The sequence below is a fragment of the Tursiops truncatus genome, chromosome 9, assembly GCF_011762595.2.
Source record: "Tursiops truncatus isolate mTurTru1 chromosome 9, mTurTru1.mat.Y, whole genome shotgun sequence".
In the NCBI taxonomy this organism is placed as follows: domain Eukaryota; kingdom Metazoa; phylum Chordata; class Mammalia; order Artiodactyla; family Delphinidae; genus Tursiops; species Tursiops truncatus.
Window position 1 is genome coordinate 39,076,926 of NC_047042.1, and position 27,026 is coordinate 39,103,951.

A 27,026-nucleotide genomic window follows, 5' to 3' on the forward strand; every position below is an offset into this window, starting at 1 on the left:
TTGTTGGTTCTTAAGATGTTTAAGTCTCATTGATTCCAAGTCAGTGCACTTGCTGGCAGATTTTGAATGTGCACAGCAACTCTGTTCCTGGAATTTAAAAATGTGGAATCTGTGACAGACTCTTACCATTTTATAATCAGTTTCAGTGCAGTGTTTTACTTTTGACTTGTTTTGTTTCTTTGTCCCTCAGATAAGTGATTTGGTAATTTATCCAAGTTTATTTTAAAACTCTACACTGAATATTCTTACCCATGATAATTAACTTACCTGTAAATCAGATCTGAAGCTTTAGCTTTATATAAAATAAACCTAGAAAATGATTGATGTATTTGAAAGAACATGGACTTTTACTTAGAAAACAATTTATAAGCTTAAATAAGTTCAGGAATTAATCCTCGGAGTGTTTTATTGAATACCCAGGTGGGCTCCTATTTACAAACCATGAGTAAGATTGCATTTGAGGATAATTTAAACATTTGTTCAGAATACTTTACGTTAATGTATCCTGTCATGATATAAGCATAACATTAACTTTATTTTTAAAAATCTAAGAGTAAGAAGAGAGGTGGGTTTTTAAAATTATCTGTTAATGGGCTGCACATTTATTTTTAGCAATTTTATATAATTATGTTATTTGCATTAGCATGTTAACTTATCCCACATCTTGAACAATATTAGCTAAGAAGAGATCTCAAAATTATACTAGTTTATTTGTAGCTAGATCTGTTCATTTATGTTCTTCTGGTCATCCAGAAATTAAAACATTGCCAAACTGGCAGACTATAAACGGTTCACATGTTTCTTTTCATAATTCTTTATCGCCAAGAAAGGGACCATGGAATTTTAAGTCATCTTGACCCTTTTTAAAAAGACCATTGGCAATTCACCAAGTTTCTCCCATAAGAATCCCACTGGGAAGTTAAACAGGTCTAAAAATGTTACTAGGCAGGAGAGTCAAGGTACTTGTAATGTGTCATATGAATTTTTAAAAAATTATCAAAGTCCCTAAATACTTGGGAAATAATATTGTTTCAGGTTTAATTTATTTTTTTCCTGTAAAAATTTTTATAAGGTAGACCCGAAGTGTAACATGGATTGGTCAGAGGTAAATTATTATGGATTATGAAATGTGTTTTATGTCCAAGGAAAAATTTGGATAGATAAGGTAGGACTTATTTGAGGGTGGGGTTGGAACCAGTATTTTCAATTCACTAAAGTCCTCTCCAAAAAATATGCTTCCATTCTTCCCCCAAATTTCTAAACAGGGATCAAAAATATGTTTTTGAAGAATATAACTTTATATTAGTATCAGTTTTGAAGTACTAACTGCAATTTTAAGGTTTTTTAACATGTACACCACAATTTAAAATAATCACATCTTATTCTGAAGAAAATTGAAAAGGTAATGTTTTCAGTGACCAGAGTAGCAGTTAAAAAAGTGAAGAATGTGCTTATTTTAAATTTTGCCATAGCCAGTTTATATTGTCATTTTACTGTGTACAATTCTTTATTTATTGATTCTTTGACTTTTGAATTCGATTGCCACTGACAGAAAGGCAATTCCAATTATTTGATCCCATGAAATAATGAGTTCAAATATCAATTCTATCAACATCCTGGTAACGTCCTGTTTTTTTAAGTGGTGCTTTAAGGAAGGGCATCCTAGAAATTCATAGTTAAAATGGAACCTTTTGTGTGGGGGGGACAGAAGTAGAAGGATGTAAAATCGAGTTAAAAGAGGATCACGTTCTTTTAAAGTTGCTTGTTAAAGTTTACCTTTAACACAACTTAAAGAAAAATAATACATTTCATATGTATCTAATATAAAAACATAGCAACTTTTGACTGTTATTTTTGATGTTGGTCTAGATGTCCTTGAGGTTTCTTTTCATCAGTAATATTAAGGAAAATTGTCGATAGTGATTCGCTGCCATCAGGGTAGAATGTTTTTCAGTTGTGTGGTAAGTCAAGTTTCATGCTGCCAGGACACTTTAGTCAAAGTTGTGCCTCCAAGAATAACCTTTCTACACTAAAGATTATTATTACCTCATGCCCTCATGCCGATAAGCTTTTTTCCTTTTGTTTTATGTGACCTTCTATTAATAGTCAGGTTTGCTGAAAAGTAGAGATGTCATTCTATCTCCTCAGTTCACTTTAGTGGCTGATACTAAATTTATAATCAAAATCATTTATTATGAATTTCATCAAATAATATGTGCTCTTGTTACTCAATATACATAATGCCACCCATAATACACAGTAGTCATAATGTACTCATTTTTATTTTTTAAAAACTAGACTGTTTCTTTTTGAAACGGAACATAAATTGGGTATGGACTCACGGTTTTTTTTTTAAATGTGAGGCAGTAAGGAGAAAAAGCTTTAAAAACTACATTATTTTGTGTGGTTTAAATAAAAAAGGAATTGAGAGTTAGGCATTAAATTACAGAAGTCCATACTATTTCTTAGAGTTGAGCAAGAGTCATTGTATGGGGGGAGGGGGGAGCTACTCTCCATCTTTTTCTTGTACCAGGAAATACTCTAAACTATGAAACAAAGACTTCTTGTTTGGACTTCATTAAAGGGTAGCAGGTAGAGTAGATGTATTCTGTTTCTCAGCATTTATTGGAAGTATATAAATGCATTTTCATCTAGGGTCTATTTGCAAAATAGAAAAATGTGTTAAAAATAGAATTCGGATTTGATGTAGCCTAGATATCGGTTTTCCAGAGGGTCCTAATACATGTTAATGAAATATTGCTGAACTTTTCTAATTCAGTTACAGGAAATGTATAATTTCTTGAATTTCATAATATAACTTTATTTCCTTTGACCTGTGCACAACATTGTAATTAAAATAATAATAATGATAATAATAATAGAAGTCAGACCTCAGTAGCATTAGAGAAAATATATGGATAATAACAACAGCTCTGAGCTACGCTTAAGTTTTCAAGTCTCTCTATAGGTTAGTTAGGAAATTGAAGTTGATTTGAGACTAAAGACAACTAAAACTTACTGTTTTCTTTCTTTTAGAGCATACAGAAAGAATGCCTTTATCAATATTAAAGATGTTTTTGTCATGGGGAAAATGCCCCCCCCTTTTTTCATCTGTTTCAATGTATTTATATTTCTGCATTAATTAATGTTTATACATTGGTACAATCATTTTAATGTTAAAAGCGATGTGGTATAAAACCAGGCTTAGCGGCCTCATGATTATTTTCTTCCATGGCCTGAAGCTTCATTTTAGGATTAAACAAAATATGACTGTGTGAAGGTTGATTTTCTTGTTGTTTTACTTTTATTTAAAAGAAAATTTAAATTTCTTTAGAGAAACTTGTTTCTTAACCCTGTGAGAGTGAAATGCTACTAAGTTCAGCAATAAACTATTACAATCTTAAGATAAAAAGAGAATTTGAATAATAAGCAAGAAAAATAAGGTATTTCTTTAATGGTTTGGCTTTTTTTCCCCCTTCCTTCTTTCCTTCCTTCCTTCCATCCACCCATCCATCCATCCATCCATCCATCCGTCTATCTTTACCTCTTTTCTTTTTTCCTTCTTAGTTTTATACATTTAAGTTTCTGTGACAAATTACCGTATAAAGCAGGATGGGTTAAACATATGTAAATATATATATGGATTTAACTTTGTCATTTATTTAAACGTGTACCTTAATGGATTTGAGCTGTATTTGAGACAGAGCAATAAAACTGGTATGTTTATACTGCAAGTTCAAGTTGACTTGCTTTAGCTCTCTGGAAGGGTGTGACATGAAAAGATTGCGGTTGGGCCCCATGTCTCATGCTGGACTGTGTTTTTGTGAATGGAGGCGGAACTCCAGCTCTGCCTGCTTGTCTGGAGGAATTGCTGAGGAGATCAGCTGTCTCATTCACGGGCAGAAAGAATGACTCATACATCTTCCGCCTTGTTTGGCTCCAGGTCATTGTTACAGTGGATAGAACTGGTTTTAATTAAATATTAACCCCTTTTCAACTTGACATTTGTTTCAGTTGTAATTTTTCCACTTTTTCCCTAGCTTTAAAAGAAAACCTGACAGGCGCCTAGTTTGTAAGAAAAAGGGGGTTTTTACTTGTTTGCAGCCAAACTTGGAAAATATTTCAACATTCACCTTTCCTTAAGTAATGATTATTACTTTATTTGAAGGTTTAAAATAAGCACAAAAGACAGACAAACTCTGTTTAAAAATTGTGCACTCCCCACCCCAGCCCCGCCCAAGAAATGTTAGTTAAGAAAGTATATTAAAATTCAAAATAAGGGTTAGTGATTCTGTGACATCAAGACTGTGATTAATATTTTCATGGGTTTCTTTCTCATAATATATATTGCGATGTAGTAGAACGAGAGAGAGAGGGGGAGAGAGAGAGAGAGAGAGAGAGAGAGAGAGAGAGAGAGAGAGGGAGGGAGGGAGGGAGGGAGAGAGAGGAGAAACAACTTTGGATAATAATGTAGGTAAATAGCTGAGAGTGCAAATACTTCCCTTATAAAGGCGAAGTCCTGAGACTTGATGGCAACTTGTCTATTAATGTGTGATGAACTGATAGAAGCGCTCCAGCTATTACCAGTAAAATCCACATGCTTCATCTTCTTGAAAGCCTTTTATTGGTCTTTTGGTATATACTTTCTCTTCTCCTTTCTTACTCTTTCCCCTTCCTCTTTAATTACAGAGTGTGGGGAAACATTTTCATTCCCCAAAGGTGATTATTCCAAGCATAGTTTATTATAGATGGCAGTGAAAAAACTAATTTATTTTTAGGTTGGCCTCTATTGTTAATTTTCCACTTTGGAGTTGGTATGGCTTGCCGCAAATTTTCAGGAAGCTGTAGTTTGCTACTTCACAGAATTCCCCGTGAATGGAGGAAAAAAAGGAAATGTACGATACGAGTGTGGCAATACTTTGTCATATTTTCCTTGCCCAGATCCAACTTGTGTTTTTCGTTAGCTGCTTTCCTTTGACTCTGACTTGAAGTTAGAGGTAGACTTCAGCTTTTGTCCATTTAAGTAGCATGCTGCTTCATTTGGTCTATTCAGTTTCTTAAGATTAGCTTCTGTGAAAATGTGAGTCATATGTTTTTTGTTAAAATTCTGGAATATGTTCAGGCATAAGTGTGAAGTATTTATTCAGTATGTTAAGGAGTTAGAACAGAAATAGCAGTTCTTATTCTTTTTACAAAATTGTTGGTATGTAGCTATTTTCTGTATTTGTGAGGTATAACTTCTGGTTTCTTCTCCTCCTGAAGTTTTCCCTCCCCAGCTCCCATCTCCCAACATACGCTGCTTATCCATCAGCGATTTTTACGCCTTTCTTGCAGTGATATATATCATTGAATTGCAACTTTGTCTTCTGATAGTAAGAAAAAAAAAGTCTGGCCTTTGGGACAGTCATACCAGCATATTCTGTTACAAATACGTTTTTGTTACTCACCCGCTATTTTTAACTATTCCTGTAAAGGGATATTATGTTTTTATTAGATTCTTGTAAATGTTGGCTTTTTAAAAGCATAGTAATTGCTGTGGTTGATAATTTTGCATCTCAGTAGTTATCTGGGTTTAGCTGTTAATTTCAAAGGAAAACCAAAACCTGTGGATTTGGTGGGAAAAATGTGTAGGGTTTGATTCTGTCTGCCTGCTGTTATTTATTAAATAGATATTAAAAACACTTTTTGTAATTTTTTTTGGTGAAAAGACTTATTTTGATCGTTACTCCTCCACTTATAATTTGTGAGTCTTTGAGAAAAATCAGGTTTCCTGTACTGTCAAAAGAATGTTTATAGCTAAGAGAATGCTAATGTACAAATTTTAGCTGCGATTTTTATCCGTCTCCAATATAATTCATTAGAAGTAAAGATATTAAACTTGCATTGTAATGATTTGAGTAGTACCTCGTGTGTGAATTGAAAAAAAGGGATGGGTGGTGGAGGTTTGGAAAGAAGAATATAAGTAACGTTTCTTGAGTATCTGATATTGTGTCTGGCGTTGTGCTTAGACTATTCCATTTAATCCTCATGAAAAACCTATATTATCACTATTAAACTGATGAGTAAAATGGAGTTCAAAGAGGTTAAATAATGTTACACAGTTTACACAGCATAACATAGAACAATGATTTGAAGGTTGTTGGCCTTTAGTTAACCTTGGTATCAGGTATTAGTGGAATCGGAAGAAAAAAGTACCTCTTCCTCCAGTACAGGCTGATCAAATAGGTATCAGTTCTAATTTGGAAAAAAGCGCTTAATTTGTTTGGTTTTCTTAAGTGGCAGAGGATGGAATTTGTCTTCAATAAACTTAAGTATTGGTGTACAGAAGAAAGTTGTTAGAAAATAATTGAATGTCAAACTGCATATGTCTTGGTAATAGGCAAGATTATCGTTTGTTCCGCTCTTAATAATATAACATAAATTTTATTCAACCAAATATTTGTTTTTTTAAATCCTATTAAATAAGCTGACACAACAGACATTTTAATTCTATGTATGTTGTGTTCCTTTTTTATACAGAATTTTTAAAATGTAGAATTTCTTTTTATATGAATTTTTTTTCTTAATTACCAACACAAAGCTTTTTCAACAAAGACTGATTATGTTAATAAGAATTCCCCATACAGAATAGGCACTTTTAAAAAAATTAATTGACATCTGTTTTAGTATGACTTGATTGGATAAAAAGTTTCACTCTTAGATAATACTAGTAAAGTAATACTAACTAATCAGGTTATAGCTAAAGTTAATTAGGATTATAACTCATTATAAACCCAGCTTTTATGTAGCTTGTATGTCTGTAAGTGTGCGTATTTGTGTGTGCAGATGAAAACTCATTTTTTTAATATGTCAATTTGGAATAGGTTATTTTGACACCTAAATTAACTGTGATGAAAATATTCTAGAAGTGAAAAATATACTTGTGTTTTGATTGCCGAATACATTAAGTTCTTGCTCTTCAGAATTTTTTTCCTTTACTAAAAATAGGGTAGTCATTTGACATTAGGACTGATGAAATAGTGATATTCTTTTGTTAGTACTAAATAGTCACCTGGAAAATATTTTGCATGAAAAGATGGAGTTTGGTTTTATTATTTATTATTTTTATTATTGTGACCATAATCATTGAGATATAATATTTTATCATATATGACCAAAATCAATGATAATCTTTTCATGTAAAAAACTTTGTCACATATTTTGGCCAAATTTAGGGCAAACATTTTTAATTGTGGTAGTCTAATTGGCAGTAGACCGAACATATCAAAAGCAGATATTTCGAAAAAGCAGAGGGATATGTGTAGTAATTACACATCATTTGGAAGAATTGTGTGGTTAATTGAAATGGGCCGCTTAAGCACCGGCAGTAGGTGAATTGAAATACTTCTTACTCCATTCTTGCAAAAACAGAAAACAAAAAAAAACCCACTGCATCTAATGGAATTCCTGTAGCTTCTTTTATTTTGCATGTTTCTTTTATTTCCACGTGGCAGGTGAAATTCAGAGGGACTACAACTTCCACCATTTTATTTCTGACATACGTGTTTTCTGGGTGACACTGATGATGGCTTCTATTTCTCCTCCCAAATATTGCTGTCAATGCCATTTTAAATATGAGCTCATTGGCAAATAATCATAGGTTTGGTCTCAGTCTAAAAAGCTCTTCCATGAGAGATCTTACTTGACATTCTTTATGCCTTGGCAGTTTCTCTCTTAATTTTGTTTTCTTTTTTTTTCCTCAGCTCAGGTACCTGACAATGATGAGCAGTTTGTGCCAGACTATCAGGCTGAAAGTTGTAAGTATACTATGACTCATCTCTTGAACTTTTCTTTGTCTTTGTTTCCTGCTTTTATCCTTTCTCTTTGGTTGGTCTCCACTTCCAGTGTCTTTTCTTGCATTGTGTCCGTGCCTTTTTAGCTTACAGTCATGAGGTGATTGTATTTGTCAGGTTGTGACCTCAGTAGAACCCCTGTAGGATCTGAAAAGAGCTTAGGAAAACTGATTGGATTAAAAGAGGGTCCTGTTCTCTATTTCGTTTATATCCTTGGAGAAGAAACAGGGTGTGATCCATGAACATGCGAGTGTTTACTTCCAGCTTTTCAGTAGGTCCAGCAGGAAAAGTGTGTGTGCTGATGGGAGACGGTCAGTAGTTCAAATCCTCATGAGATTTATTGTATAACATAAAAATCTTAGACCACACATCCTCTGGCTTATTGTATTATTTTACACTCATGAACTTTCACCTGCTTGGATTTAATTTTTAGCCTCATTATCTGCTTCCCGGTTGCAGTCACACAAATGCAAGTAGCCATTGGCTTCTCTTAGGATCCCTTCTGTGTTTCTTTCCCCGAGCCTTGCTCCAGGGCTTGTCATAGCATGCGAGAGGAGTGATTCAGGGGTTCTCCCCTCCTTTAATCAAAGAATGAGCATTTTGCCTGTATCAACATGGTTGCCTCGGGGTTTGCTTCCGATATTTATGGTTTGCCTCTATCAGCAAACTGCAGCTATTGACCTGAGGTGTGAATAGTAAAGATAAGGGTATAAATGCCATCCTGATTATAAAACTGACCTAATACATTTTTGTTCTTTTAGCACCAATTAAAGCTGTAACTTGTTTCATTTTTCCAGGCCATTGACGGTTTCACAGGAGGCAGTAGCAACAGCAACAACAGATGCTTAATACCTTACAACTTATCAAACCCATATTTTCACACCTAATATCATAAATCTAACACAAATACCTACGTTACTTTGAGTAACAGATGTTCGTGTGCAATGTTTTCAGCTTTTATGTTTGCTATCTTACATTTCCCAGGTGTCAAGGGTTGTAAGAGGTTTCTTCCAGATTCTCTCCCGTGTTACATATTTTAGTTCGGCGTCATTACAATTTTTTTTCATTTGTGGTAAAATATATATTACAGAAAATTTATCATTTGAATCATTTTTAAGTGTGCAGTTCAATGGCAGTCATGTTGTTGTGCAAACACCAACACCATCCATTTCCAGAACTTTCTTATCATCCCTACTGAAAGTCTGTACTTACCAAAAACTAACTCCCCACCTACCCTGCCCCCAGCACCTGGTAACTGCTGTTGTATCAGCTTGATTTTTGATCTGAGAAGAGAATTTTCTGTACTGTTTGATATATTTATTAGACATAGGACTTCAAAAAACCTGTTCAGCTAAGGTTTAGACCTTAATTAGAGACTCTTAGAAATTCCCGGAAGGATGATGGCTAAGGATGACAGCTAGGCAAGGTCTCCCTTTCTTCGGTGAAGTGTGGGAAGAGAATGGTCACATTTCCACATGTCCCTTCCTGTGAGGCACTGGAGTTCTTTCTAAAAACTAAACCTGTCATCTGAGTGGGAGAGTTAGTCTCATGGAGTCATTTTATATCTGAAGAAATTGGTAATGATTTTAATACTCTACCAAATGCCTAAAGGTAATTTTTTATTCCTTTTCTTATTTGCCGTCTTTTTGTTTTTTCGTATTCTTGATTAATTCGTCTCCTTGAACTCACTTCTCTAGGTTCACAGCATATGATTTTTTCTTTCTTTCTTTATTCCTTTGATTACTCCTTCTCAAGTCACTCATCTGCTTTCTCTGTCTTTCCCAGGGTTCTGTGCCATGCCAGCACAGTCCCACAGAACTTTCTGTGATGATGGGAATAATCTACGTCTGTACCGTTCAGTATAGGAGCCACTAACCACATTCCTCATTGAGCACTTGAACTGTGGCTAATGGGACTGAAGAAATTAATTTTTAATTAATTTATTTTTTATGACTTTAAATGTATGTGAACACATGTGGCTATCAGCTACTGTGGTCAGCGTGCTTCTGTTGAGCTACGTCTCCTACGTCGTTTTCTCTAGTGCGGGTCTCCAGTCTGTCCCCGTCTACTGAACATCTGGTGCCCCGATCCACCACTGAGGTCCTGGTGCAAATTAGAAAAACGCAGCACCTCTGCACTCACCCCCTCCGCCCTCAGCTGAGCATCAGCATAAAACACCATTTACATAGCACCCCCAGTTTTCAATGTGATTCTCCAGTGACAGTACACTCTCAGTAAGGCCAATGGTGAAATCTTTACTTTTTTTCTGCCCAGCATCTCTCTTCAACTTCTGTTGCCCTTCTAAGTTGATGGCATCACCAATCCAAGCTGAAAACCTTTAATTTATCTTCAGTCCTTCCCAGTTCTTTACCATTAACCTCCCTTTGCTTACCAAGTTGTTAATTCTACGTCTCAGAAGTATCTTAATTTCATGGCTTCGACTCCATTTCTAATATTTCACTGCCTTAGTTCACACCCACTTTCTGCCTCCACGGAACTTGTGAATCAGCCTTTCTGTTGGTGTTCTTGCCTTCGGGTTTCCCTCCTTCCAGTCCGCTCTCTGCAATGATATTAACACACAGCCATGTGACCTTGTTAATTTTCTCTTTAAACTTCTTTCAGGACAAAGTCCTAATTCTTTAGCTGTACAGAACATTGTTCTATAACCTGGGCCTTGGCTATCTTTTCAGTTTTAACTCTTGCTATCCCAGCACCCTGTGTCTCTCCATTCTCTAAACTTGAGCCTTTCTAATTTTTCAGTCCCCCAAACAGAGTGAGCTCTGCACGTGTTCATTTTGCTTTAAAATTTTTTAAGTTTTGCTCTGCAGTCTGGTGTACCTCCAACTCCAGACTCAGCTGCAAGTTTACCGCACTGAGGTCTTTCTTGACCTTTCTTTGCATCCTTACCCTGCAGAGTTAGACTCTATAGCATCTTGTATCTTCTGTTTATTATAATATTGTAGATCCATGTCAGTAAGACTGTGAACTTCTTGAGGATTAGGAGCATGTCATAGTCAGTATGCCTGGCGTGTTTCAGAAGCACCATAAGTAAAATTGTTGTCATAACCATGATCAGCTTCTTAGTGCTGACTTTCTCCTAAGTATTTTCGAAGTCCTAATTCCCTTCTTAAGGTAGAAACATCTGATCATGCCTTAAAGCGTTATATATAGTGTCCTTCTGGAAAAACATGCTAAAACCATGAATTAATTTAGCCAAGCACTTTCAGAATGCTGAAATTTTATTTTACTTCAATGAGTGAGTATTTACAGTTTAACAAATATGGCCCTAGGACTTATGAATAAAATACCTAATTATAAAGGGAAACCTATAAACACACGTAAAAATAAATCTGAAATAGTCTAATAAGAAGAAAGTGGAGATGTGATTTATTTTAAGTTTCACTGACTTAAAGGACTATTGTTCGGATGATGGTGACCAGCTAATTTCAATCTTCACTGAGGATGGAGAAAGAGGGAAATCATTTAAATAGAGGAATAGGGCATATGGATTAGACTCTAAAGAGCATTTCTGGATGGAGAAGTTTATCAAATATTGGAATTGAAAGGCCATCTTGTCTCCTAAATGCCCTTTGCAAATGTTTGATACTTGTCTGTCTGGAAAAGCTTAGTGGGGCAGAGGGATCCTATCTCTAGGAACAGAAGGAAACTCCATCCCCTCTGTGTGGCCCGTCTATAACTTCTATGGGGCTATTTTTTTCCAATGGGAATAATCAGATTTCCTTACATACCTCAATCGAATAAAATGCTTCTGTTTTTGCTTTTATTGCTTTAGCCCTTTGGTAAATGTAGGTTAGGAGAATGAATGGCAAGTTTCTGCCCAGCGCTGTATTACAGAACATACATTCGACTGTAACGGGTATAAACATACGTAGAAGAGTAGTGAACGGAGCATTCAAAAAATCTGAAAAATGAAATTAAACCATAACACTGGGGTATTGCCTAAAAATTTTCCTGAGCATCTCTTATTTTTATTTATAAAGTTTTTCTGTTGGAAACCTGGAATCTTAATGATGTCATGCTATAGTTTGGTAACCTTTGAAGGATGCTGACGTTTGAAGCATGTATAGACATTAAAAACAAATGAGAACAAACAAAAACATCATACAAGCCCATCCTAGGAATTGAATGGAGGTTAAGAAAAACAATTATGTGGCTCAAACAAACTGCTTCTTAGAAATGAATCTTTGCAGAATTCAGACACTGTGGAAAAAGATAGAATAACTTTAGGATACGCTTTAGTCCAGAGGAAGTAGAATTATATCTCTTCAGAAAAGAGAATTAAAAGAGTATTTAGCATAATAGATGAGCCTTATCTTTCCAAAGTAGATACAAATTTGTGTATAGACTGAATTTTTGTAAGCCATGTGTTTTAAATTCAATACATCAATAATCTTATATTTTAAGTCATATACTTTAAATTTAGTTATACCACTAGTCTTTTAAAATCTACCACCCCTCATTTTCTTCATGTACAAAGTTGTGTGTTACTATTTTTCTAACTTGTTCGTTTCCATTTGATTACATTAGTTCCTTTCCATGTTTCCTCTACAGTGAGTCACATGATAGATGATATTCACATTTACATTTTATGTTCTCCCAGAGCATTCCCAGGGGTTTAGCCAGGGTTATGCAAAATTCCCAGTAGGATAGATCCTTGTAACTCTACACCTTTCTTTCACACCCGAGAAAGAACACTGGAATGCAAATCAATTAGAATGATGTCATTAAAGGAATAATAACCTTGACTCTTCTCTGATATATTTATGAAAGTAAATATAAAAAGTTTGCAAATTTCTCTACTTTAACTGAAGTTTGTAACACAATACTAGTGACCCATTCTGAAAATAAGACAAACCAGTGTGTGCGGACTCAACTGTTTAAAGCCGTTATTACACGGGTGATACGTTGTCTATGTAAATGAAAGTCCTAGCTGCACTTCATCTTCGTAGGAATTTTTTTAAAAAAAAATAGCACTTGGGGTGCTTTTTGCAGTGAAGTGGAGAAGAAAAATACCTTAACAGATTCATGTTACAAATCTGCTTCTGAAAAAAGCTGAAGTTAGGTCTATGCAGACCCTGACTGAATAATTCCTTTTATATTAACATGCGTTTGTCCTGGGTTGGAAAGTTCCACTTAGTGTTTGTGTTTCTTAATTTTCTTCCTTTCTACTAAGCTACCTTCCTGCATTCTGTTCCTTTCTACACAGACAGTGAGTACTTTATAAAATTTACTTTTTGTTACTAATTTTGAAACCTTTCTTACCTGATTCATGTTTTGGATGTGACTGGTCAGGAAGATTTTGTCTTTTATTTCTCTAACTGCTTTTACCAAAAGGTGAGCACACATTCACAGAGGAATTCCGTTTCTGAGATTTGAGGAAGTGAGTTTGTTACTGTGTTTTGTCTTCTTTTTAAACATTTTTGGAGGTAAATTTAAGCATGTCACCGTCATCAGACTTAAACTATCCATTTCAAGGATGAAGTGTCTTCTGCCTTTCTCACCTGCGATCATACGTATGTGTATGATCTCAGCCATTGCCAGCCCTTGAAGGTTGATTCCTTTGTGTTTGGTTTTTGTTGTGGTTTTTGTTGTTTTTTGGTCTGTTTGTTGCTCTGGGTTTTTTTTCTTGTTTTTTTTTTTTTACAGTTTAAATATTTTATCAAAGCAATATATTGACAGAGTAGGAAAACACAAGTAAGATCATTCCCCATTTTTCACAGTTCTCTTCTCTAGAGGCAACCATTTTTTTTCCTTTGTAGTTGGCTCACATACTAAATAATGTAATTGTACTGCAACTTATTGATTTATCAGTTTTAGGGTTTTTTTGTTGTCCTGTTCAGATAGATAATCACTTTGGGTAAGTTTAAATTATTTTCCTGAAAGTCATCAGCTATGTAATTTTACATGAGTCCAGTAAACTTATTCACACTTGAGTGTGCATATGAATTATTTGGGAAGCTTATTCAAATGCAGCTTTATGGTCCCTATCTGTGAGAGTTTGACCGTTTAGGTCTGGAATTGGGCCCTGTAATTTCTAACGAGCTGTTAGGTGATTCTGATGCAGGCCTTCCAAGGAGCACAAAGTTAGAAATTTTACTATCCTGTTATTTACTTATTTGTAGACTAAAGATAGCAGCATCAATTTTTTGCAGTTAATTTGTAAGATGGACTTGGCTATTCATACACAATTCATTATGTAATAGATACAGTTTCTGAAGATGTTGTTAAGTGATATATTGTCATCTTATTGAAATATACTAGGGAATTAAATCTATATAAAAATGATACTGTTGAAGTGGTTTCTTCATTTTTATCATTTTTACTTGAGTTATTTGTGTTTTCCAATTGCAAAGACTATTTTCTACTTATTTTCTCTTACCTTTAGCTATAAGAAAGTCATGGCTGATTGTAGATCCCTGTCATCCTTCAATCAATTCTACTTTAGAAGGCTACCTAGTAAATTGTGAATTTTCCCAATCTGGTTAGAGAGAGCCAAGCATTGGGGGCCCCATCCTTTTCCAAGTACATTCATTAGGGATTCTTGTTATTAGATAGTCTCCTCTTCCTTTGGTAGTGCACATCTGTCCTATCTATGCCAGTTTTGAGTCCAGCAGCCACATTTTCAGCAAAAAAAATTTAATTTGGTGCTTGATTGTTTCACAAGGAATGTATTTTTCAAACCAAAATAGAAACCCAGTGAAAAATAAGCTGCATCTTGCAATAATTTTCATTTTAGATAACCTCCCAGGAATCCACGAAGTTTTAGAGAAGAAAGAAAATCTAAATAATACACCTTGGGCCTGTTTCTTAATCTTTATTTACCTCTCCGTAAAATGACAAAGAAATAATCTCTCAGACCCAGGCCACATTGTGATTGTGACTCTTTTTCCACGCTCAAGGGAAAAAAGGAAGGGTAACATCTAAATATGGTAAATGCTTGCTTGAATTTGAAAGTGGACTTTAGAAAAAACATAATGGGGAAATGTATAAATAGAAATTACAATAAATTACTATGTACTTATAAGTAAACAGTTGGATCAATTTTATTAAGATCTGCTCTAGGAGAGAGATCCCTTTCACAAATTTTGGTTCCACCGGTTTATTCTTCATAAGGTAGATAGTTCAGACTCAGTGCCAAAGTGAAAACCAAAAGACAAAGGAAAACAACCCCACCTTCCAAAAAAAATTGGAGTTTGTTGTTTCCTTATAGCTGAAAGCTAAAATTACGTATCTCAACCCAAGATTTTAGCTTTTTGTTTCCTATTTTCTTTATCGTTCTTTAATTTTGCCTTCAGTATAACAAATTATCCTAGAAATTAACTTCAGAAACATGCTCAAAGGGAGTACGTCAACAAATGCTTTCCACTTAGCCTGCCTATAATTAGTAACAAATTATTTTGAGAAAAGTGATCTGTGCCTTTGGTTGAACGTTACTCAATATTAAATAAGTATATCGTTATGCAGTAACTGGATTTATTAGTCTGAAAGCCAAATAGTATTTATTGGAAAATTTAGGTAAGGGATGAAGGTGGAAAAGTATTTGTAGAACCAAAGTTATGTTCTTTGTTCTAGTATTTTTAATATATACACAGATGCGTATATATATATTGATGAATTAAAAAAGCAAAAACAACATTTATTAGTATTTGCAAATAAAGCCAAAGCAGTCATGAAAATGAGTACATTTGGGGGCCACCAAATATATGTAAATTTCATGAAATCAGATATAAAGGACCGATGAAGAGGTAATCTGAGCTAAACTAGTACATGAGAATCTTTATGTCATAATTGTATGTTTAGTGTTCTTATGGGGTTTTATTTATATCATTCTGTTTTTTCCATTTTTTCCCGTTTATAACATTAAACGTCTACTTAATATGCACAGTGCTTATTTGCTTCTGTCTGTTAATGAATTTTCTCCTAATGAGAGTTTGTGCTGTGTCTCACTAAGTAAAAATGGTTGGTTTGATGTGGTTGCTTTTTTAAATCTAATGAATTGTGCCCCAACAAGCACTACTTTGCTTTGGCATTAGCTGAGGCTTTTGTGAACCCAAGAACGTATTTATCGGCAATTTATCAGGAGTGGCTAGATTAAAAATCCTACTTATATAATGTCTGATTAAAGTTTAAGAAAAACTACTTTTGTGTGCTAATGATTTTGTATGCCATCTTTAAATCTGATTTAAATCTAAGGTTAGCGAAGTTCATTTTGCCATAGATACTACATTGTTAAACCGTTCAGGTTTGTTTCATAATTACTCCTAGTTGTTGAATTTACAGTGCTTTCAAGAGCGATTTTTAGATGCCATGGAAGAGGTTTGAATTGTGATTGTTCCTTTATGTTTTATAGGGAAATATTATATTCATATTTCTGTTTGCAAAATTGGAGTGCTTATGTACGCTTACAAGCGTGAGCCATATCCATTATCTTCATTTTTATTATTTAAAATATGAATAATGTATCTTAGTAGTATAAACATTTTTATTTTACTTATGAGATTTTAATTTAACTTATTTACTGATACATACGTCTATACAGTTGTATATTAAGGATGCTAAGTAAGTTTATAAGACACTGAAAGTTTATTCATTCAGCGAATGTGTTTTGAGCCTATTATATGCCGTGCTTTGTTCTAGGCATTGCTGATACAGTGGTGGGCAAACCAGAAAAATACCTCTGCTCTCGTGAAGCTTTCGTTCTTATTGCATATAACTGATAGAGTCTTATTCATCCCATGTGGAGGGATGTGAAATTGTATCGGGATCAGTGTGTATTCATAGTCATTGTCTGTTCAGACTCTGATCTGTTATGTTCTGAAGAAAATGTACTTAGGTGTTTTTTTCAAATTTTATGTTTATTTCCACAGAAAGCACTCTGCTTAAAGGTGTAGCCACTGGATTTCCCAGTGGATGACTCTCTGTGTTCATACCTCTTTAGCCTAAGCCTAAATTCCTGTGATGGTTGACTAAGAAGAATATTTTACAGCTTTTTAAAAATTATGTACTCTCATGTTAATATTGGGTTGGCCAGGAAGGTCGTGTAACATCGTACGGAAAATGCCGAATGAACTTTCTGGCCAACCGAATACTATACATTGTATATTACTATATACAGTGTATTAACCTCTACATTTTGAGATCATACTCGTTCTTTAAGATTCCGTTCATATGTCATTTATTCCTTAATTATGTTCGAATTAATGACTTCTGTGTGCCCATAAATGCTTTGTGTACATCTCAATTTAAACACTATTTCAGTTGGCTTGTAGAGGATGGATCATGTCCTACTCATCCTTGTATGATTCACATGTTGTGGCGATTGAATGAGTATTGAAATGAATGAATAGCTTCTCGGGTACTTAGACTCTTTCTAAAAACATATTCATGCACAGGTGGCTTAAGTTGTTTGAAATCTAACGCAGATATCTTCTTTTATTTTCCATGTTTCATTTTTATTTGAAGGATAATGGAAAGCTGTCTGCATTTGTGTAACATTAGAGCCAAGTCTCAGTTATCAGATTAGGGGTCTCTGATAAATATTATTTAAGACTCATATCTCACATTTCTCAGCAATCTCTATTTAGCACGAATACTCTGACATAACTTGGTATTGTTCCAGTTTTATACAGAGGGAAACCTAGGATGTAAAATAATTCAGTAGGTAAAGCATGTGATGACTGATATTACAGAGGTCAGACCCCAACTCATACTTTCTTTCTCTGTGGAAATCTTCCTTCCCTGAGAGCCCTTCCTTAGCCCACTTGTAAAGATTTCAAAACTGTTATTACCCTTGGGAAAAAACCTACATTGTTAAAAAAGAATGTTCTTCATATGAGACATCAATATTGTTTGAAAATTCTTCTTATCAAGGTGTGATAAATTGACAAAGACCAAGAGAGCCAGGCGTTTGTCCCAAGAAAGCTATTCTGTGAACTGATATGAGCTAATTACCTACAGGAAAGCAAGATGGGAGGACTTGGTATTTGGGGACTATTGCCAATCCTTATCTAGGCTACAGTGCTTTTTTTCCTCTTCCTCAAATATTTTATCTTACTTTTCCAGCATTTGAGAGGTTTATGACAACACTATATATTTTCACGTTTATGCGCAGGTTTTGACTTCAGAAATGTTTCAGACCTGGCATATTTTCCTCGCAGGAGGTGGAGGGAGAAGAATAGTTTGGGTAATTATGACAGTAGTAGTAGTTAGCAGCAGCAGAATTAGTAAGAGTACTAGTCACAGTCGTAGTGTCCATGGAATTGCCAAAATAGTAGTAAATATTCATGAAAATCCCAAAGCTGCAGCTTGAAGAGACATTATAGATTAGTGATATCACCATTCTTATGTTAAAGATGAAAAACTGAAATCCAGAAATATTATTGGGCTGTCTCTGATTTTAAAAAGAGTATATGCTCTCACTTGTGTGTAGGTAAAACAGCAAATAAAAATTCTATGAACTTAGACACTGTCACTTATATGTGACCTTTTCTTTATCAAGTTCTCTGTTTGTAACCCTGGAATAAAAAATATTTTTCTCAACCATTTTCTCATTCAAGAAGGTACTTTTAAACTCTGCAACCTTATTAGCACAAATGTGTATTTTTCAGATAAAGGAATGAGTTTAATTCAATACGTCTTTATGGTAGGCTTTTGTTTATCTGCGTTACCAATTTTAGTGTGTCTGTATTTAATTCTTAGTTTACTATTATTTAGGTTTTTCACATTAAGTAGGATCAACATCTATAAACCGCTACAAAATTCTGGATACATTTTGATCAGAAAGAAATATATACCCTACTTTGTCCACTTTTCCCTCTGAACTTCTCAACACCGACATTTAATCCTAAACAATAATGCGCTCTTCTTAGATTGTCTTCCAGCTATAGAGTTGCCAGGAAAAGTTCTGTCAAATACTCTCAAGGCAACTGGACTCGGTTAAAAGTGGCTCTTTCTTATCAAGATGTATGGATAATATTGAAGCAAACCTTTCAATAGTGTTAGCTTTTCCTTTGAAATGGAGGTCATGCTGTGAAGTGAACTCTTACTGCTGTTTGAGGTTGTTTTTCTCCATCCTCATGGCCACAACAGCCTTATTACATTGATTTGATTTGATTCTCTAGTCCATGGCACTGGGGCTAGAATGTCAGGTGACTCAGTTGTCTCAACTGACAGGGCTGCAGGGAAAGCCAAGTAACTGGATGTCATTGCTCCCTTTTTTCTGAATGTTTTTTGCCTTCCTCAGTCTCTCCACATTCTTGTTTTCTTCTAGGGTAATCAAACCTTATTTTCCTTTCTGAAAGCTCTACGTTCGTTCACTGTTTTATTGCAGATTAAAGGCTGGTGCATTAGAAGGTTATCAGCTAATCAATAAACTTCAGGCATCCCATCTTGTGATAAAACTGTTTCATTGATCAAAGTGGAAATTAGGCCCTTAGCCTTTAAATGGCAGTTTATGAAGGTTTGGAGAATGTGCTTATGGAATGTATAGCCCAATCCTCTGTGTATATTGAGAGGTAGTCGTATGAGTTTAATGTGTGTGTGATGTACACAGAAGCAGATCCACGTATAAAAATGTCTTTAGGGCTTCCCTGGTGGCGCAGTGGTTGAGAGTCCGTCTGCCGATGTAGGGGACACGGGTTCGTGCCCCGGGCCGGGAAGATCCCACGTGCCGCAGAGCGGCTCGGCCCGTGAGCCATGGCCGCTGAGCCTGCGCGTCCGGAGCCTGTGCTCCGCAACGGGAGAGGCCACAACAGTGAGAGGCCCGCGTACTGCAAAGAAAAAAAAGTCTTTAACTGTATTTTATTTAACATATTTTTCACTTTTCTTAAAATTTTTTTTTTCAAATTCTGATCAGTAAACCTCTCTCTCCCTCTCTCTCTAAATATATAAAACCTATTTTTGTTAAGACTGGTATTAAGATGTCTTCTAAACCCCTAAAGTGAATTTTCAATAATTGCACACATAGGAGATAAAGGTTCAAATGCTGATTGTGAAATCAGAAAAATAATACTCTTATTTTCATATTAATTACGTAGTTAAATAGATAATAGCTTAAGAGTCTTAAGATTTCGCTTCTTTATTTTGGTAAATCGAAGCTTGCTCTTTTGGTTGAGTTCCTACCATTGCTTTTTTTCTTCCATAATGAAAAGTAAGTTTTGCCAACAAATATTCATAGTGCCAGGCATTATGCTAGGTGCTATAGAATGAAATTTAAAAACAATATTTGTGATAATACTAATCTCTATTTGTTTAGCAATTTAGAATTCATAGATCATTTTCACACCCACGTTTCATTTGTACCTCGCAGTGGTCCTGGGATGTAGGCAGAGCAGACAACGTCATACAGGTTTAGTGAGATTCCCAAAGTCTCATAGATAGTGAATGTCAGAACCAACTCATCTTGTAGCATTTTCTCTTACACACATCTGAGCAGAATGTGTTAACCCGTCTTTCCTTGAAATGCTAAGACTAGACAAGTGAATAAAAAACGTAAGTATTTTTTCCATTTGCATGTATACATACATAAATTTATGTTTGTATAGTATAATAAATTAAAGGAAAAATGGAAAACATCCAAAAGTTTCTTACTGTTTATGGATTTCTTCTAATTTATAACAATGTACAAAATAACATATGGAAAGCACGGGTGGAGTAGACAGTCCTTTAAGTTCCCTATTACTCTATGAAAATCATGCTCGTACTTTGAGTTGTAGAGAGGTATGGTTAACTCCTGTGTATACATAAGCCTTCAGCTTCAGGAATCCTGAATGTTTGATTAACAAAATAATGAAGCTCTCAAAAGAGAATTTTTAAATTTTGGTTTGGAACACTATTTCTCTTTGGGCATTATATAATTTGGCCAGAAATTATTCCTAATATTGTGCAGAAATTAATTGAACATTATATTTGACATTCTGTCTGGTACAACTTTTTTATGTCTATTCATGCTGTTTTATAGTATTAATGCTATAGACACTAAAGCCATGTAATATAAACATGGGATCCTTTCAGGGGACCAAGGGCAGTGTACTACATAAGAGCAAGGCATTGGACCTAGGATGCTTGAGTTGAAATCTCTATTTACTAGGTGTGTGGCTTTGTATAAGCAACTTAAGATCATTGTGCCTCAGTTTCCTCCTGTTTAAAACCTGGATAATAATGTTCCCATCCCTTAGGGTCACTTGTGTATGTTTATATAAAATATGTAAGTAATGAACAGTGAGTAATAAACTACTATGCCATTTTAAATAAGGACTTGAGCATTGGGATTTTGGTATCCATGGGTGGGAACAGATCCTAGAACTAATACCCTGAGGATGCCTAGGCAACAACTGTATGTCTGGCACATAGAAAACACCATATAAGCTTTTATTCTATATATACACAAATATATATGAAATACACAAAATACATAATTCCTATAATATTTCACAAATGCATTTATTTTGATCAACTTACTTTTCTGTGTTGTTTTTGTTTGCTTTTGCCATATTCAGAAATTATCTATACCTCCCAGCTTACAGGCTTATCTACACATATTGTAAAATAGTAGAAGAATACTATTTTAAGAGGTCAAAAGAATAGTATTTGACCTTTTACTGTTGGTCACACTAAGCAGTTCAGTGCATATCCACAGTGATACTGTCAGAAGACACTCAGAAGTGTTGTTTGTTCAAACGTACTGTCATTTTGACTCTAAGGATTCATAAACAGAAAGTTGACCTGGAAACATTCGGTACTTGAAAAACAGACCTGGTTACAGGATCAGTTAACATCTTACATTTAAGATTATGGGTTATGCATTCTGGTTGATCAAGGACACCCTGATTTGTGGGTCTAGCAAAACTGCCTGCATCTTCAATGTTTTTGTTGATTTCGAAGTTGATGTATTCATTGAAAGGGAAAAAAAGTGTTGATTTTTCAAGATGCAACCTTTACAGTGCAAAGCGATAATAATTATAGTGTTCACTCAGCCTGAAGAAAAAATTTCACCAGTTAAATAGCAATAATCAAGATGAGAACTATATTAGAAGGGTGCTAATTTTATGATCCTCTCTTATTTAAATAATAAAAATGAATCCCCAGGACCTTTGCTGTAACACTACGTGCAATGAAAGGGTATTCAGCTTTAGATGTGGCCTGTGGAAGCCCATTTAAAAGTAATTGGTTGCTTAAGTTGTGAATGACCTAAGATCATCCTTATCAAATAGGATGAATGAATTAGTTAGGCAGTGGCTGGGCTTCTACCAGACCAGTTGTGTTCGACCTAAGAATTGGACTCTGCGTGCTAAATTTAAGAAAAGTTGGTTCTAGCTGTACCTAAAACAGAACTGGAATTACTAACGTTGGATGCTTGTTCAGCACTGAAGTAAATAAAGATCTTAAAGTAGCTATAATCTCACAAGGCAACACGTTGGCTTTAGGTTCAAATCTTAAGTTCCACAGTTTACCATATTTGTGATCTTGGGCTAATTACTTAACTTCTTTAACCCTTGTAAGTAAGAGGAGAATGTAAATGGATTGGTGTAATGATTAAATGAGATATTTTATGTCAGGATTTTGGCATGCAAGTTAGTATTTGATAACTCAGTAACTCTATAGAAGTAAGACGTTATCGATGTCTATACTCTTTTGAGGCCAGAGGATTTCATAAGCTACAGTGACAGTTTCAGAATAGTAATGCTAATAATACAGTTAAAAACAATTGAAAGTGACTGCATTTGATTGACCTAGTGGTGAAGAAATTTGGTTTGTGTTGTCATTCCTGCTACCTAACCACCTGTTGGTAATATACCTACTCTAGATAGAGATCATCAATAGATGGTTCTTTAAAAAGTAAACCTCACCCTCCTTTCCATTATGCTCCATTACCAACCCACAAGGAAGAAACACTACAGATGTAGCAGCGTATACATTACAAAATTGTGGAAGATCCTGCTCTTTCTCTAGTTGGTGTGGTAGGTTGTCTATGCCCAGTGCTTGAAGTTTTTCCTGTAGGAAAGATAAACACTGTATTCGTGACTCACAATTGGGGGGGAAAAAAAAAGGTGGTTTGACAGACCCAACTATTTTTATTTATTTTATTTTATTTTTTATTGGCAGAGGCACATTTAATTTACAGTGATTATACTATCTATTATTCAGCACAGTTTTAAGTACTACAAGCTCCCTGGAGAACAGGGGGAAAAAAGTGCATGTAAAAAGAACCCAACCCTCTCCAAAATCACACAATGCAGAAGAATCTCAGTGACAAAATACAATTCATGGCACAATACTGTATTTTAAAGTACTTTATATTTCTCAATTCTGTATTTCATTCCCATGAGGAACTCAGTTTATTTATTTATTTTTTTGAATTTTTGAATTTAATTGTTTTTATACAGCAGGTTCTTATTAGTTATCCATTTTATACAGATTATATATGTCAATCCCAATCTCTCAGTTCATCACACCACCACCACCATCCTCCGCTGCTTCCCCACTTGGTGTCCATACGTTTGTTTTCTACAACTGGGTCTCAATTTCTGCCCTGCAAACCGGTTCATCTGTACCATTTTTCTAGGTTCCACGTATATGCGTTAATATACCATATTTGTTTTTCTCTTTCTGACTTACTTCACTCTGTATGACAGTCTCTAGATTCATCCACGTCTCTACAAATGACCCAATTTTGTTCCTATTCATGGCTGAGTAATATTCCATTATATATATGTACCACATCTTTTATTTTCTTTTTTGGTTCCACATCTTCTTTATTCGTCTGTCAATGGGCATTTAGGTTGCTTCCATGACCTGGCTATTGTAAATAGTGCTGCAATGAACATTGGGGTGCATGACTCTTTTTGAATTATGGTTTTCTCTGGGTATATGCCCAGTAGTGGGATTGCTGGGTCATATGGTAATTCTATTTTTAGTTTTCTAAGGAACCTCCATACTGTTCTCCATAGTGGCTGTATCAATTTACATTCCCACCAACAGTGCAAGAGGCTTCCCTTTTCTCCACACCCTCTCCAGCATTTATTGTTTGTAGATTTTCTGATGATGCCCATTCTAATGGGTGTGAGGTGATACCTCATTGTAGTTATGATTTGCATTTCTCTACTAATTAGTGACGTTGAGCAGCTTTTCATGTGCTCCTTGGCAATCTGTATGTCTTCTTTGGAGAAATGTCTGTTTAGGTCTTCTGCCCATTTTTGGATTGGGTTGTTTTTTTTAATATTGAGCTGCATGAGCTGTTTATATATTTTGGAGATTAATCCTTTGTCCGTTGATTCGTTTGCAAATATTTTTTCCCATTCTGAGGGTTGTCTTTTAGTCTTGTTTGTAGTTTCCTTTGCTGTGCAAAAGCTTTTAATTTTCATTAGGTCCCATTTGTTTATTTTTGTTTTTATTTCCATTACTCTAGGAGGTGGGTCAAAAAAGATCTTGCTGTGATTTATGTCAAAGAGTGTTCTTCCTATGTTTTCCTCTAAGAGTTTTATAGTGTCCGGTCTTACATTTAGGTCTTTAATCCATCTTGAGTTTATTTTTGTGTACGGTGTTAGGGAGTATTCCAGTTTCATTCTTTACATGTAGCTGTCCAGTTTTCCCAGCACCACTTATTGAAGAGACTGTTTTTTCTGTGTTGTATATCCTTGCCTCCTTTGTCATAGATTAGTTGACCATAGGTGCATGGGTTTATCTCTGGGCTTTCTGTCCTGTTACATTGATCTATATTTCTGTTTTTGTGCCAGTACCATACTGTCTTAATTACTGTACCTTTGTAGTATAGTCTGAAGTCAAGGAGTCTGATTCCTCCAGCTCCATTTTTTTTTCCCTGAAGACTGCTTTGGCTATTCAGGGTCTTTTGTGTCTCCATACAAATTTTAAGTTTTTTTGTTCTAGTTCTGTAAAAAATACCATTGGTAATTTGATAGAGATTGCATTGAATCTGTAGATTGCTTTGGGTAGTAATTTTCACAATATTGATTCTTTCAATCTAAGAACATGGTATATCTCTCCATCTGTTTATAGCATCTTTAATTTCTTTCATCAGTGTCTTATAGTTTTCTGCATACAGGTCTTTTGCCTCCCTAGGCAGGTTTATTCCTATGTATTTTATTATTTTTGTTGCAATCGTAATTGGGAGTGTTTCCTTAATTTCTCTTTCAGATTTTTCATCATTAGTGTATAGGAATGCAATTGATTTCTGTGCATTAATTTTGTATCCTGCTACTTTACCAAATTCATTGATTAGCTCTAGTAGTTTTCTGGTGGCACCTTTAGGATTTTCTATATATAGTATTGTGTCATCTGCAAACAGTGACAGTTTTACTTCTTCTTTTCCGGTTTGTTTTCCTTTTATTTCTTTTTCTTCTCTGATTGCTGTGGTTAGGACTTCCAAAACTATGTTGAATAATAGTGGTGAGAGTGGACATACTTGTCTTGTTGCTGTTCTTAGAGGAAATGCTTTCGGTTTTTCACTATTGAGAATGATGCTTGCTGTGGGTTTCTCATATATGGCCTTTATTATGTTGAGGTAGGTTCCCTCTATGTCCACTTTCTGGAGAGTTTTTATTATAAATCGGTGTGGAATTTTTTCAAAAGCTTTTTCTGCATCTATTGAGATGATCATATGGTTTTTCTTCGTCAGTTTGTTAATATGGTGTATCACATTGATTGATTTGCATACATTGAAGAATCCTTGCATCCCTGGGATAAATCCGACTTGATCATGGTGTATGATCCTTTTAATGTGTTGTTCGATTCTGTTTGCTAGTATTTTGTTCATGATTTTTGCATGTATGTTCATCAGTAATATTGGTCTGTAATTTTCTTTTTTCGTAGTATCTTTGTCTGGCTCTGGTATCAGGGTGATGGTGGCCTCATAGAATGAGTTTGGGAGTGTTCCTTCCTCTGCAATATTTTGGAAGAGTTTGAGGATAGGTGTTAGCTCTTCTCTAAATGTTTGATAGAATTCACCTGTGAAGCCATCTGGTCCTGGACTTTTGTTTGTTGGAAGATTTTTAATCACAGTTTCAATTTCAGTACTTGTGATTGGTCTGTTCGTATTTTTTATTTCTTCCTGGTTCAGTCTTGGAAGGTTATACCTTGCTAAGGATTTGTCCATTTCTTCCAGGTTGTCCATTTTATTGGCATAGAGCTGCTTGTAGTAGTCTCTTAGGATGCTTTGTATTTCTGAGGTGTCTGTTGTAACTTCTCCTTTTTCATTTCTAATTTTATTGATTTGAGTCCTCTCCTTCTTCTTCTTGATGAGTCTGGCTAATGGTTTATCAATTTTATTTATCGTCTCAAAGAACCAGATTTTGGTTTTATTGATCTTTGCTATTGTTTTCTTTGTTTCTCTTTCATTTATTTCTGCTCTGATCTTTATGATTTCTTTCCTTCTGTTACCTTTGGGTTTTGATTGTTCTTCTTTCTCTAGTTCCTTTAAGTGTAAGGTTAGATTGTTTATTTGAGATTTTTCTTGTTTTTTGAGGTAGGCTTGTATTGCTATAAAGTTCCCTCTTAGAACTGCTTTTGCTGCATCCCATAGGTTTTGGATCGTCGTGTTTTCATTGTCATTTGTCTCTAGGTATTTTTTTATTTCCTCTTTGATTTCTTCAGTGATCTCTTGGTTATTTAGTAATGTATTGTTTAGTGTCCATGTGTTTGTGTTTTTTACGTTTTTTTCCCTGTAATTGATTTCTAATCTCATAGTCTTGAGGTCAGAAAAGATGCTTGATATGATTTCAATTTTCTTAAATTTACTGAGGCTTGATTTGTGATCAAGATGTGATCTATCCTGGAGAATGTTCCATGCACACTTGAGAAGAAAGTGCAATCTGCTGTTTTTGGATGGAATATCCTATAAATATCAATTAAATCCATCTTGTTTAATGTATCATTTAAAGCTTGTGTTTCCTTATTAATTTTCTGTCTGGATGATCTGTCCATTGGTGTAAGTGAGATATTAAAGTCCCCGACTATTATTGTTACTGTTGATTTCCTCTTTTATAGCTGTTAGCAGTAGGCTTATGTGTTGAGGTGCTTCTGTATTGGGTGCACAGCTATTTATAATTGTTATATCTTCTTGGATTGATCCCTTGATCATTATGTAGTGTCCTTCCTTGCCTCTTGTAGCATTCTTTATTTTAAAGTCTATTTTATCTGATATGAGTATTGCTGCTCCAG

At 34.9% G+C, this 27,026-nt stretch overlaps 1 protein-coding gene across 12 annotated transcripts in view; it reads left to right on the forward strand.

The window, feature by feature from the left end:
* The window catches only part of ETV1 (ETS variant transcription factor 1), a 95,463-nt gene that overhangs the window by 6,149 nt on the left and 62,288 nt on the right, over nucleotides 1-27,026 (forward strand). For 11 of the 12 annotated variants that reach the window (XM_073809668.1, XM_073809667.1, XM_073809664.1 and 8 more), the window contains one exon: nucleotides 7,743-7,796. In XM_073809668.1, the coding sequence (XP_073665769.1) occupies nucleotides 7,743-7,796 (54 nt within the window). Of the gene's footprint in view, nucleotides 1-7,742; nucleotides 7,797-27,026 lie in introns of those variants that run through there. The other variant, XM_073809672.1, reaches the window with a different exon arrangement.